The 14,744-nt window shown below is 49.7% G+C and overlaps 1 protein-coding gene across 2 annotated transcripts in view; it reads left to right on the top strand.

Annotated features, from left to right (window-relative positions):
- Positions 1–13,339, top strand: part of LOC105563199 (zinc finger protein 497) — a 55,437-nt gene extending 42,098 nt beyond the window's left edge. For both annotated transcript variants that reach the window (XM_012014581.1, XM_012014580.1), the window contains exons 5-11: positions 512–679; positions 912–1,034; positions 1,184–1,324; positions 1,791–1,985; positions 3,096–3,316; positions 3,577–3,730; positions 3,864–13,339. In XM_012014581.1, the coding sequence (XP_011869971.1) occupies positions 512–679; positions 912–1,034; positions 1,184–1,324; positions 1,791–1,985; positions 3,096–3,316; positions 3,577–3,730; positions 3,864–3,991 (1,130 nt within the window). In that variant the 3' untranslated portion in view covers positions 3,992–13,339. The remainder of the gene's footprint in view (positions 1–511; positions 680–911; positions 1,035–1,183; positions 1,325–1,790; positions 1,986–3,095; positions 3,317–3,576; positions 3,731–3,863) is intronic.
- Positions 13,340–14,744: the final 1,405 nt, after the last annotated feature.

The raw sequence follows: 14,744 nt of genomic DNA, 5'->3' as shown, positions 1-14,744 counted from the left end.
TTTCTCTGTACGTTCGCATTCGTGCAACGCGCGCGAGTACGTCTGTGTGCATCCTGGCTTTTTGGGCCAGCGACCTTGCTCGTGAAAGGGAGTTAGCAGCGCGGTGGCGACGGCGCCGGCCGACGAGTACTCTGCGTGCCCGAGGTCAGTGCTCTCTCCTGGTCCTTGGCTATCCGCGTCCGTAAGGTCTCCCTTCGCCTTCGAGGTCGACCGGAATCTGTGCGTACGTACGCGCGCGCGTGCACGCGAGTGCGTGAGAAATAAGGTGGGGGAGGAAAAAAGAGCGAAAGAGAGGGAGAGAGAGGGAGAGAGAGAGAGCGAGAGAGCGAGAGAGAGAGAGAGAGAGAGAGAGAGATGTGAGAAAACTTAAGGATGGTGGAGGAGTTGGATGAGGAGGAGGCGGCTTTCGTTCCTTGGGACGCTTTATCCTGCTTGGCATTGACCTTGAAATTGTGTCGCCCTATTGTTCCCTCCGCTGACTGCACAACCTCCGTTGCCGGGGTTTACCTAGCGAAGCGACGGACCGCCAACCACCCGTGCCCAGTGTGCGGGAAGCACTACGTCAACGAGGGTAGCCTTAGGAAGCATCTGGCCTGCCACCCTGAGACCAGTCAGCTTAGCACGAGCCTCAGGATGTGGCCGTGCTCGGTGTGCCAAGCCGTCTTCACTCACGAGAGCGGTAAGTATTTAGCCCACGTAAACGCGAGTCGGCGGGCCGATCGAGGCCCGACGTTAAGCTCGGGGTTCCAAGTTGAAAGTAAACGTGATTCTGTGCTGTAAACTTATGATTTCCGTTCTGTGGAGTATAACGTACGTTTTACACCTAATGACACTTATCGTCCGTATACGCGCGATACCGTACGATTCGTCTTTCCATACTGTGACCACGTTCGTTTTCCTCTGGTGTTAAGGTCTCCTGAGCCACATGGAACACATGAGGATGGACCCGAAGCATCAGTTCGCGGCGCAGTACGTGCTGAGTCGCGCGGCCGCCGAGAGGCGGGAAAGGGAGATTCTCGCGAGTTCGAGTTTAGGTATAACAGACAGGCGTTTACGCTTCTCTAATGTTGATGTTAAGAAATCGTGCGGCGTGCGAGACCGTCGAAACACTGTCAGAAAGTACAACATTGCACGACGCCGATGACCGAGCGGTGCTCTAACTTAACACCCTTACGCTGTACAGGAGCGGGTTTGGGCGTGTTGGGAGGAAGTCAGTCTGGAGGCCCGCAAAATTTGCAACAACCACCGATGTGCCCGTCGCCGTCGGCCCATTCGGATAGCAGTAGCGGCAACGGAAGACTGTCGTCGGCCGGTAGTGAACCTGGTACGCTACGATACTTGTTCTACGTCTACTACTTACAAACGAACGCCCACCAAGTATCTAGATATAATAGATATAATATTGTCGCATTTGCTCGAGCACAGTTTGTAACCCCGCCGTTATTCACCTTTTTTTCTCTGATTTCGTTAATGACATAACTCTGTTGTGAAGTATCATTAGTGAACTTATTGTAGTACACGTAAGCTAGAATATATATGAATATATATGCTTGAGTCGAAATAAAATATTTACCAATTTCTGGTCTGAGTAATAATTCTCTCATGTGAACGGCGCTAACTACGGTCTGCTCTTACGGGCGACTTCCACTTCGGGATGTCGCCCTTTTTTAACGCTTTAGCGTGCCGATTTACATACCGACGCGGAATGACATATGCTACCTAGTTAGGCTAGTAAAATGTGCGTGAAAACCCCCGCCCGTCCGTCGCCCTGTACATACTGACGAGAGCAGATTTTTGCGCAGGCACCGGTCTACTCAACAACAACAACAATAATAACAACAACAATATGGCGTCGCCGGGGCCGAGCGGCAACAAGCTCAGCGAGATACTGCGAACGGGAAGTCAACCGGGCTCGGCGCAGCAATATCACGATGAGATGCAGTCGCAGCAACAACGCATGGCTGTCATGGCCGCCGTGTCAGCGGGTAAGAAAGAATAAATCAACCACGATGTAAGAGATCGTGTTTAAGGATGTACTCACGCTCACGTCCTGACATTGACATTGTCCCTAATTATTATCTCAATATGCGTGCAAAATCTGAAGCCGATTGCCTAGCTCGTTCACGAGTTAACTTTCGACTATGCATAAGTGGCTTACGGAGTGGCAATGAACATATTTACATTCTATATGAAGGAAACTATAAGGGAGCAACAGTATTCTGAAACTTTGTGAGCGAATAAAATACTGAAAGAAAAACCAGTTCATATCGACTCACTATCGAATTGTTAATTAAAAACCAATGCAAAATTCCGAAGTCAATTTCAAATTGAAAAAACTTTTGTCTGGGATTGTATAGCCGGTACATCCTTAACGAGAACTAGTCGTGCCCCGATCTAGCGGATCGATCAAGCGTGCGACGCGAATCTGTGAGAACTGCGTTATCACTTATCAATGTGAAATTGCACGAGAGGGGAAAGCCGATAGCTTCGTTCCAATTATTGCGATAAAACTTGATTTACAATGTTGTTTCTCCACTCAGAACGCGTCCGCGTTGCCCGCTTTTCTCGTGTCTCTTCGACGCGAGCTCGAGCGGACGGATATAAGTGCGATCGACGTGGTCACATTTGTTGCCGAGGGAAACGACGTTCCTACGTCGCAGATTATCGATACCTCGTGTGACATTACCGCAAGTTAATTTAGTAAAATTTATCGCGCGCGCAGCTTCTTTCGCGACGCGCTACGGGCTGTAACCCGTCGAGAACTCGGCAAAGAAACGGCGACGCGAAAAACAAATATCGGAATTCCTTACCGCCATCCCTCTCCTGTCTCTCTTCCCACGATGAAACCGCGGGACGTGTTTGCGAGCAACCCTTCCTGACGCGTGTCCCGCAGACTCCGTGATTCACTCGCGATAGTCCACGTTTCTGTAAACACGCCGTATAAAGTTTCAGATTGCGAAACGAGACGTACGTTAAAATACATCTTGCGTTCTATCGCTATCTAGAAGGGATTCGAAAAGCGGGCTATACTTTTTTATGGGCAAGCTTCACGTCATCTTTCGGCAAGCGAGATGTGAAAGCATTATTTCTGTTAGGATTACAAAATTCCGTATCGCCTAATCTCTCGCCGGTCGACATGGCATCGCTGGCGGCGGCTATGAGAATGGGCAATAACGGTGACATGAGCGGTGGTACTCAAGGCTCGACGGGACCCCAACAGCAGGGAGTGCAAGCGAGCGGACCGGAGCAGGCTCTGAGGATGCATCAGGCGGAAGCTCTGCTTCGTTCCCAAGCCGAGGCTGCCCTGAGACTCGCGGTAAGAACTCAAATTTCCCGCATAGACTTTGATTAGTGACAAAGTTAGAAACTGCACACGACTCGCGTTACATTCACAATCGTCGTCACGAGCATTCGGTATGTTCGTTGTGTGAATTACACAAAAAACCTGGAGAATAAAGACCTTAAAGAACGCGTAAGTTCTGCACCTTGTTCGACGGAAAAAAAAGATTTGACGTAAAAGGAAATGTTTTCTTAGCCCTTTTTCACCCTCCAACCCCTTTTCACGTTTCTGCGCAGGTTTCTCAAGCGGCGGCAGCTGCGGCAAGTTCCGCGGTGGGCAGCGATGTGAGGCATCATTTGGGACAGCATAACGGAGGTAGCACCTCCGGCATGCCGGGACACCATACGAATCAACAAATGTCCCAACAGGATACCTTAACGCCGGATCTCGGTAAGTAACGCGGATCGGCGACGCGCCTATTGTGCGCCCGTGGCGTCCAAGTCTGTACTCGAGACTTGGGCTCGGGTTCTGCGATTTGCGGTGAATGCCTTCTAACGGGACGTCGACACTCGACACCTTTCAGGAGAAGCGCTACGGCTGCAGGAGCAGCGATTAGAGCAGGCCCTCAGGCTTCACGGTGGCGACCCGCGCGCCCTGAGTTTCACTCTGGCTCAGCACGTCGTCAACCAGCAGAGCAATCAGCAACCATGAAAATTCAGTTACTACTGAGACGAGTGGACCCCTTGGGCGTCGGATCAGACGACCCTGCAGCAGAACGAGCGCATGAACCAGCAGCAGTCGCAATCGTCGACGGAGCGTTCGACGCCGTTGCACGATCAGCAGCAACAACAGCAGGGCCCGTCTTCCATCGGTCATCAGCAGCAGCAACAGCAGCCTGAAGACCGTGGCGTCAAGAGGAAAGCCGACGAGATGATCGGTAACTCCGAAAGCGCGTAAGAGCGATTACGCTCGTTGCGGCGGACATGACGGAAACGCGTCATCGTCGCCGCTAACGTAATTCGCCCCTGCGCCCAAGTGCGGTCGCCAGAATTTCACTCACTGTCTCAGCAGTAAGAAAACGTCAAACAAACGGAAGGACTTTGTGAGAAAGAATGTGTACTTCGGTGTCTTCCTATATTCGGATAGAGCCGATATGGGGCCGGACCTCAGCCGGAAATTGATCGGGGGCATCACCCTCGGTTGACGAACTCTCCGGATGGGACCGTGCTTAGACGAAGGGAGAAGAGTGAGAATACGTACGTGTATAGCAAAACCGTTGCACGGCGCGAGGCGGTCAAGATCGCAGTGGCGACGGTCGTCTCTCGCGATTCCCCGCGTCGTTGTTCCTACATCGGTCCTGGATCCACGGATCTGTCCAACGGACTCCGCGACGGCGTTTTCACGCCGTCCTCGTGCCCCCCCGTTAAGATTCTCAGGACACGTCGCCACTGCCATACCGCCGCCTCGACTTCCGATACGTGCCATAATAACTAACGAGAAGCTGCTTAACAAACAAAAAAAAACAACAGTAAGTCATCTCGGGCGTTCCGTTTCGGGATGATCCGGGGTGCGCCCCGAGGTACTATGATCTTTTAGTACAAGAGCCGATCAAGCGGTACGCGGCGGTGCCGAGGGTCCAACGGGCGATCCTCGACCGTCCCGTGCTAGCCAGGCTCAACAAACCTAAACTATATATAAATATTATACATAGATACGTCTATCTCCACCGAACCGCGCTTAAAAGGTTCCACCCCCCAAACCCCCTAAAATCGTAAAAAGGTCCCGTAATGCTTAAAGAGCGAATCGCACACCAATAACACCCACGTACGCAGGCTCATCATGACGTGTGCGTCGCGCGGTCGTGACGAACGTTTCACCACCAACGAGTGGTGTCGTGTCGTCGCGTTGTACGGTTGTTAATTATATACGTACCGAAATCCCCTTCCCCGTGTGTGCGTGTGTGCGTGAGACAGACGAAGGCGACGCAATCCGCACGGACGTTCTCTCGGTTGCGATCAACGTTTCGCGCGACGACGACAAAGCGACGTTGACATTTCGCGCACGAGAAACGAACGTTGTCGGACGTAACGCGTCGCAACAGATACGTCCGCGCACACACGAGAGCACATACACGTAAATACATTACACATACATTACACATATGTACACATGTACAATACATATATTACAAAACTCATCAGCAGCACACTTTTAAGGTGAAGATATAAATGCGCGCAACTTGTGCTCGTCGGTAGCACGAAAACTATTAGTTCATAAGCGAACAAACAAAATATAGTTATTACAAACAGTTATATTATATATATTATATATACATACAGAGTATGAAGAGTATGACAGAGACAAAAAAAAACGGGCGAAACCCATTCACACTTACACGTTTAACTGAAGGTGCGGTAAGCGTGAAAGAGCGAGCATTTTTCGTGAGCAAAGCACGCGACGGAGAAGAGAGAAATAAAAAACTAAATGCTAAATATTATATATATTATATATATAAATATTATAAATAATGAATATAGGGTCTATGAGACTAGGATAGTTAGGCGAAAGGGAAATACGAGTGAATGCGGAGCGCGCGCCCCCGTAAGTTTTACGCGGTCCCAAGCATTGTCGATGCGAGAATGCGACAGCACAGGCCGAGAACGGGGTGGAGGTGGGCATGTGCGAGAGCCTGAGAGGGAGAGAACGTGCGTATACGTGATTTTGCGAATGAACGACCTTGGGATCGGCGTAGCCGCGCGGGCGCGCCGTCGAGCGATTGGGCTGATCGAGTAAACGTGAGTGCTTCGTGAGCATCAAGGAGGAGCGAATGCGAAGACGAGAGTGAGATTTTAGAATGGCGTGCTTCAGGTAATCTGAGGTCCTGTGATCGTTATAAGCGAAATATTTTTTTATTTCCGGGTAATATAATCTGAAACGCGTAAAACTCTTGCGTCGTTTTGAACTTTTACTTGCAATATACCGTTACGTTCTCGCAATACTTAGGATGAAGAAGAATAAGACGAAGACGAATAGGAAATAAAGAAGGTGGATGAACAAAAAAAAACAAACAAAAGAACAAAAAGATGATACGAAGATGAGGATGACGAGGGAGAGGAAGAATATGGAAAGATAAGTCCGTAGGTTTGATCGTGGAGCGAACTTTTAGAGACTCGACCCAGACCCTTACCTCGCCGAAATACCCTTTTTCACGACGTCCCACCAATTCGAATCTCCAAAGCCGACCAAATGTCCCGTCGTCCCGTTCATCTCTCCGAATCTTTGGCTAAGCTTATCGGGATCGGTCCACACTGACGATGGAGTTATCTTCCGACGCGACCAGACGCGACGAAGGCGCGACCGTAAAACACATCGGAGAGAATCACGTTTAACGTTTCATTGGGAATAATTTTCTCCGGGGCACGAAAATGCGAATCCCCAAGAGGGTGTAAAAACCGACGGTGATTTCGAGAGGCGGGCGAGAAGAAATAATGAGGAAAAAGCCATTTCACCTACCACGCGATTTGATTCCTTCGTTTCTTCGACCGGCAATCGCGGACCAATATATGAGTGCGGAATTGAATGGGTAGCGTGCAGAATTGGTTCACATCTTTCGATATCGACGTCGACCGCGTTACTGCTGTTGTTTCCTTTCGGAGACACTTGACGGGCTTATTTTTGAAAATCACCCCCGGGCCCCTACGATCCTCGCTTTCCATCCGAAAGTTCTCCCTTCGCCTCGACTCCAGAATGTCCGAAACTTTCCGAGTGCCGTCAAATAAAATTTCGCCTACGAATGTAATTGACAAAAGCTTTTCTCTCGCTACGTTTGGAAATCATGTTTTCCGGGAAACGAACTGTGGAGAAGAAATTCTAGCAGAAAAATTTTCATCATGTACTTCTTCCCATCATTCACGTCCATTTGTTCGCCAATTGCGAAAATAACCTAACGTCGTCATCTTCGTTGAACGTAAAAGACACGCGCCGAGAAGCCGCCGGATAGCCAGGCTTTTTGACCATCTGGGACGAGAGATGAAAAGATCACTAAAGGATTCATCGTCAAAGCTACATTTAACAGTCGCACTCGTCTCGCGATCGGAACTCGACGGATACATCTGGCACGTTCCTTTCGAAAAATTTTGCAAAAATTCCCCCCACGAAGACACTCCCATTGGGAACGATTTCTCGCGAAACGGAAAATTCGGGAAACCCACGGTCTTGGAATTTATTTTCACCTTTGCGGGAAGGGAAAAGGAAACAGGCGGGTCACCTCGAGTTCCGGCGATCGCAACCGCGGGTCGATTCATTGATCGTTATTATTAAAGTTTTTGCGTTACAGGGCGTTTTTTCCTCGGATTAAGTAGTATGTAAATACACCTTGATATCACAAGCATTAACTGAGAATTTACTGGTAAACTTAAACGAACGTACATAATGCGAAATAGGGTTAGTTTCTATGTAAATACCTAAAGCTGGACGAGTGCATACACCTCGTTCACGCAACCAACAATAATCGTTTCTTATCGAACCAGAGCTTCTGTTCGTTGTCGGCGCGTGCCCGAGATGATCGGCGATCGCTTCCGCCACCCTGCCCTGCCCTCGCCCCGCCGCCCCGAGGGGTGGATTCTACATCTTCGAGGAGGGGGTCGCGTGCGGGAACGTTCGCTGTCTCTCGGGTATCGCCGATCGGGAAATTCTTTTTTCTTTTCTCGACACTGATACACTTACACACAGACACACTTACACTACACGGCATTGCGATGGATTGTACAGCTACGATAGGAAAACACCTAATATCTAAAACACAATCGTCGCACATTTCGACGCCCACCTAACACCGTAGGGATCGATCTTTCGGAAAATTTCCATCGACAAAAAAGAAAAATGGAAAAATTATTTGTTCGGACGACAAAGATCGCGGACAATGAAACGTACGATAGGTAGCGTAGCAAAAGTTTGTAGCGCTTCTGTGCGAAAGTTGCGAGCGTGCTGCATAAAACCGAGAATGAAAGAGAGACTCGAGAAAATCTGGGGGAGAGCGTGCATGGAAATTCGATAGGGTTTGGAAATCCGTTTAGCGAAGGAATGCCAGTCAATATCGGCGAGTTTGAGAATGGACGTTGGAACGAATGGACAGAATTTAGTTAGGCTGTTAGCACGTGTCGCGCGGCCGAAGCGCGGAGAGCAAATTCTCGTCGGAGTTCGCGAGTCATTGACTAGAGCGATATTCCGAAGCGAATCGTAATTTCATTTCACGGTCCTTAATCGAGCGTCGAGAGATATCGAGAACGGTGCACGAAACGGGTAGTAGGAGCGCGAAAAAAGAGCGAAGTAAGAAACGGAAGGATGGAAAGGTCAGCATTACTAGTTACCACCATCTCACTATCACCATCACAAAGAAATTTTAATGAAACAACGACATACAAAAAAAACACTACCATCACCACTAACGTCGGGATCCTTCGTGACGATCGCGGTCGCGAAGCGATCGACCGACGACTGTTTTCGACCGGTGCATCCTGCCGCGCGCCGAGGGTTGTTGCCTTTTCGCGCGGTAAAAGCGTAGGACACGACGATCGGCGGGGGCGGCTCCCGAGCTACCCCCGCGACCGCAATTAAGTCACACTTACCCGCGCGAGAAGGATGAATTCCCGAGGCGCCGGCCCGTGCCCCGCGAACGTGTACCATAATTTTAAATTTAAACGAAAGATAATGCAAAAAAAGAAACACACACACAAGCGCGTTAAACAATAGATCTAGTAGTGTATGTTCTGTAATCAACTGACAAGTAAGCGAGGATAAAGATAACGAAAAAGTAATAATAAAAAAAATGCGGGTCACACCGCGAAAAAAAGCACAAAAAAATAATTTACAAATATATTGATTTACATATGCCCGTAACTCGTAAGGGGGCCGGTGGCGCAAACGCGCCCGCGTGAGATTTTCGGGCCCTACGACGACGAAGGAGGAAGAGGAAACGGCGGGACGTACACGGCGTCCGCGAGCCGCGACGCAGGACGAGCTCGCGGTCATAAAGCGGAAGCGGATAACGCGCGAAGGACCGTGGAAAATCTAGAGGGACGGTTGGGTCGTCCGTATTCGTCGCGAGAGAGGCGGCGAGCCGCGTAAAGACGAGACGAGGTAGAGGAGGAAAAGCGGCTGAGCAGCGACGAGATACAAGAGGAGAGGCTCACGAGCGCCTAACGACGGGAGAATCCGGCAAGGAAAGCCCCGAGGCGTCACGGACGACCCGAAGATACAAGCGCCCGACCGTAGCCCACTCGTGGAAACACGACCAGTAAGGTAGTCGAAAAGTGGCCCATAATGATAATAAATAAATGAATATATATACGAAAAGGTATATATATGACGAAGAGAAAATCCACGGCGTGACGTCGCCTGCAAAATCGGCCCTACCCATAATCTTAATCTCTTTCATGTAAATTTGCTAAATGTTTAAATAATCTAAAAAGTGCCATAGCCCGGATGCGCTGGTGCATACTCCCAGCGCATACACACTTACAAATACGACTCGACCTTCACGAATCAAAGGAAAAATCCGCGGACACGCGCGCGCGAAGGCGCGCGCGGCCGCGGTAGAATTGGTATTCTCGCCAAGGAACAAGTACAACGTAACAACAGTGACAGAAACCAACGCAAACAGATCACCCCAGACGACCGCGTGTCCCGCGGTCCCAACGAGACACACAAGTTTAAAGCAAAGTTGCCCTGGTCCACGAGCGTGCAACCCCGCGCGCTCAAACAGCTCTCAATACACGAGCGCGCGTGCCATGCGTGCGTGCGTGCGCGCGCGCGCTCACATGCATGATACACAAGTGCAAGTACACAATTTTACACTTGTTATACACTTGAAGCACACTTCTCCACACTTAACTACACACGCTACGGATATGTAAAGCCAATTGTTTTTGTAAATTTCCTAAAAAAAATCAACTTTTTGAAAAGACACGATTCGGCCCTGTGATGAACATTATATTTTCGCGCGCGTCATGCAGGAAACGCCGATCCGCCTAGGAAAAGTCCCCGGCTTCTCTCTCTCTCTCTCCGAAGAGACGGAGGAAAGTTGGGCCTGCTTTCCAGACGGAGACGCGTCTCCTCGGACGCCGTTGGAAAACGTTGATCAATTTTTCACGGTAATTTGAGAGGAAAGAGCAAAATTCATGGACGATTGTAACAGCACACGCGTTTGTGCGAGTAGTGCTACGTAATATGTGTAAACGCAGCAAAATTTCGCGGCCTTTTGGCATACGTTTGGATGCAGTACCGATGATGAACGGCGCGTGCACACCCGCGAGATTCACGCGCGAGTGCGCACGCCCAAAACACGTCCCGGACTTGACACAAAGAGTATCCCGGATGTAACGTGTCTTTGTCGGGCTAAGTTCCGACGATGGACAGGTGGCGAGGTGCCAGAGAATTTCGCCAATGAGAGTGGATGAGAAGTGAAAGAGAGTGAGAAAAAGATTTCGAGAGTGACGGACAAAGCGGCGAATGAAGTTCGAGACGAAGTTCTTAGCCCTTTGATCGAGGTAGAGAGAAAGCGAGTGAGCGAGCGAGCGAGCGAGCGAGCGAGAGAGAGAGAAAGAGAGAAAGAAAAGAAACTAGAAAGGCACCTGGGATGCCACCGAGAGACCCCTGTTCCACGAGACGCAATCACCAAAGGTGTAATGAACCACATAAGGAACACACAACCAAGAGGAATATGGCAGCGGCAATTGCATAAGGGCCGTTGTTCGAGTGCGGCTTTACAAGCAAAAACCGTTGATTTGTTTTCGATCGGGTTTTAATTTTTTAATGAAATAATCTCACGACGCGCGAACACATATCACGTACGACCGTGCGCTCGCGCTCGCGCGCGCGCCCAGCGCGAGGATGTTGCGGGCGCAGCTGAGATTGCGCGGCAATATTTGCTGGGAGCCAACGGCACGACGTACGACGTATGTGCATATGATTCGCGGCAGTGTGTATCGTAAGTGCGCAGCATATGATAAAACCGACAGTCTAGCAGTGCGAGCGCCTCGGCGGCATTCGCGTCTTCACGCGGTGACCCTGACCGAGCCTCCGTGATTAAAAACCGGAATAAGTTGTTTAAATGTCCACTATATAAATGAAAGAGCCATAGTTGTTAAGGCGGTGGGTTCCGTCGTTCGGCCGAGTCGATTCGACCTCACATCGCACACGCGTTCGTCCTGGCCCCAGAGAGAGAACTTCGAGAGAGATGACGGCGGCGAGTCAACGGGAGAAACGTGCGAGAGACAGATACGACCGCGACAACACATTTGGCAGACCGGCAAAATTCCGAGGTTCCTGGCAGATCGAAACAATTCAGGTGGGCCGAGACAAATCCGATTTGGGAATTTGGCATCTAAATGTGACCGTTCGGCTGTCGAAATTCGATTAACTCTAGTCCATATTCTCGCCAGTTTTAACATCAAACGCGACTCCCCGATTCTTATTCCCGTCCCTCGAGGGAGGTGGCGTTTCACGCCAATAGGAATAAGAGTTGGATGCCACGTTTAGCTGTTGGATGCGAAAATGCGGACCTTTATCTCGGTTACCAAGCGGATGGGAAAGAAAAAGTAGGATACCATCGGGAACGGAGAGAGCATCCAGAGACTCTAAACCTTATGATCGATCGAAGTCGTGAAGAAGTAGCGACTGCCATGATCCCAAACAATCCACACAATTAATAACGGTCGACGGCGACGAGCGTGCGGACCCATCGCGCTGTCTCGTCACGGATAGATCATGCGAACGCCGAACATACCGGTCGCGCTCGATCGGCTCGATCGTATCGCGTGGTCTCCCCGTGGCGAGGCGATACTCTTTTCAAAATATTCTTCATACTTCCGTTCAGGAGAATGCGTTTCTTTCAACCTGAACCAGAGCAACCCCCCGCATGCGTGTCCGAGGTGAGAGGCCGAGTCCGTTTATTTGGCATTAAATTGAAAAAAAAACGAAGGGAACGAAAACGATAACCGCGCGAAAGACGGGTGAAATTGCGAATTTATCAGAGGCTGAATCGGCGTAGGAAAAATAAAACAGACGGGACACGAGAACGTGTGAGATGAACCAATACATTGTCCGCTGAGTGGGTGCCTTCGTCAGGGTTTTCCGTTACAGTAAACAGACAGTTCAAGTATAACTCACAATTAGTAGTGCTATAGTAGGACAGTAATCACAGTGTACCGCAGTTAAACAGTTAAATAAGTAAGTATACGGGAAGCACGTGGTCTTTTTCAGTGTCTGCAGAATCTCGTCGTGCACCATCTACCGTTAATCAGGTAGTGGAACGACCGGAAGTATACCGGATTAATTTCGTGTGCAACTTCCTACCGGAACCTCCCCCGTCCCGATCCACCGTTTGGCTAAGCGTTTATATCCCTCTAACCCAACTTTCGGACCTCGGACGACCGGCGCGAAAAGATTCGATCGTGTTATCGAGAGAAAACGTATCCTAGCGGCAAAATTAAAAGAGAGAAAAGAAAAGCAAAGCATCTCCCAACCTTACCAACCGGTCGCTCGCAACCTCTCCTTTCACGATTCAATCGACATTTAACAGATAAATATGATAATAAGTGTACTAAGTGTCTGTAGTTTAGCCAACGTGTACGTTGTATACTCTGAGATAGGCGCGAGAAAGCGAGCCGATGAGGATGATAGGACGCGAAGTGGAAGAGATAGCGGGAGAAAGGAGGAGAGAGATAGACGATTGCACGGTGGAGCCATATTTAACTAACTGATAACGATTAATTAATTACAGTAATCATTCAAGATGACTTAATTAACAGTTAACCGTACCGCATACACACATGAATAATTATTAATTACACGTACTCCAGTATATAAGTAAGGGCCGAGCGGTAGCGCCGCGCATACCGCGCGCACCGCCTCTATCAAATAAAGAAATCGCGAAGGCACTCACTACGGAGATCAACGAGCAGGGACTTTGGGACTCGGACGCGGATCGGAGGGTACCTGAACACGCGGGCCGGGATTCTCCAGATCGAAATTATCCGACGAGTATTCGACGCGAAAAAAGAAAAGGAAAGAAAGAGGAAAAACGCCAAGTGCTCGGCGAACTTTAGGAAGCCCGTCCGGCTCGTCCGACGTTGGACGATCAACTTGTTCGACTCCAGGACTGTTTCAGCCCGCTCGACTAGATCGCGACCGCAACGCGTGTTCAGGTGTCCCGCACCCCATTACTTTATCGGTCTTTCAAGTGCAACGTTGAGTTATTTCACTTACAGCGTTGTTTTTCTACACAATACAAAATACCCCACCACCTGTCCCCACCGGCGAACCAATCCACCTCATCACGCTCCCGCAGGAACAAAGCATCCCCTTCACCCACCGCCCCAACCACTCATCCCCCCCCCCCCATATACAATGTTGTCTCACGTCCGTTCGCAATAAACTTGGTTGCGAGTCCAGCGACAGCCGCGCTCCGTTCCTCGTTAGAGAAAATTAAAAGGGCGACCTCTTTCATTTTGAACACAAAAAATTGAGAAATTTGAGAATTTTGGAGCAGCGCTCGTGGAGATGTCGCCCACTTATTTCGGCATCCTCGAGAGGTGGTAAAAGTTTAGGAAATCGCTTACCAAAATACGATCGTGTTATTCTGACGGTGCATCTCGATAATGGAACGGATCGCGACTTGACCCCGACTCCGAAAAAAAAGCGAACGTTAAGTTTCTGAATTCAGACTTTTACGTAAAGTTAGTTACCGAGTAATACAGCGCAAGTTATCGTTAATTTTCGACGCGCAGCCTCGTCGCGACGAAAGGGCGACTTTACAAACGTGCAAACCACCTGCACGATCTTCTCGCGCCGAAGGGCGCGACGAGGATGCGCGTGCAGGTTTAATGGTATCGATTGAGTTTGGTCGAAGTCCCCTTTTGGGCAAACACACCGACGCACTTCCGGTCCCGCCGGCCAGCATCGTTCGACAGAAAAAAAAAGAAAGAAAGAAAGAAAAGGGGGAGGGAAACGATCTCGAGCCTCCGAGAAGATCGCGACTGAGAGGGAGCGATCCTCTCTCTCTGCGTTCGAAATTCAATTCTAGTCAAAAAAGGGTACAAAGCCGAGACGGGTGTCAACTCGGACAGGCGAAATCGGTACTTATTTAATACGAGGAGAAAGAAAGAGGGAGAAGAGAGAGAGAGAGAGAGGAAAGGGAGAAAGAGGGAGACTAGAGAAGGGAAAGGGGGAAAGATGGAAGGAGGAGGCTCGAGAGGGAGATACTTTCCATGGGATTGCGCGAGCGCGTTTGTCACCCCATCGCGCAGGGAAGAGACATAGGAGGAAATGAAAAAAGATTGGCGAATGAATTAAAAAAAAAGAAAGGAGAAGAAGGAAAATATGATGCTGGAGACGCAATCTGTGGAGTCGGCGGGGTGGCGGGACCGTACACGAGGAAATATCCGCGTTGCTGACAAAACGTAGC

This window comes from Vollenhovia emeryi, unplaced genomic scaffold (assembly GCF_000949405.1).
Source record: "Vollenhovia emeryi isolate VEMERY1.0 unplaced genomic scaffold, V.emery_V1.0 DF939179.1, whole genome shotgun sequence".
Taxonomy (NCBI): Eukaryota; Metazoa; Arthropoda; class Insecta; order Hymenoptera; family Formicidae; genus Vollenhovia; species Vollenhovia emeryi.
Note: the sequence above shows the minus strand (reverse complement) of the source record. Positions and strands in the feature narration are given on the sequence as shown.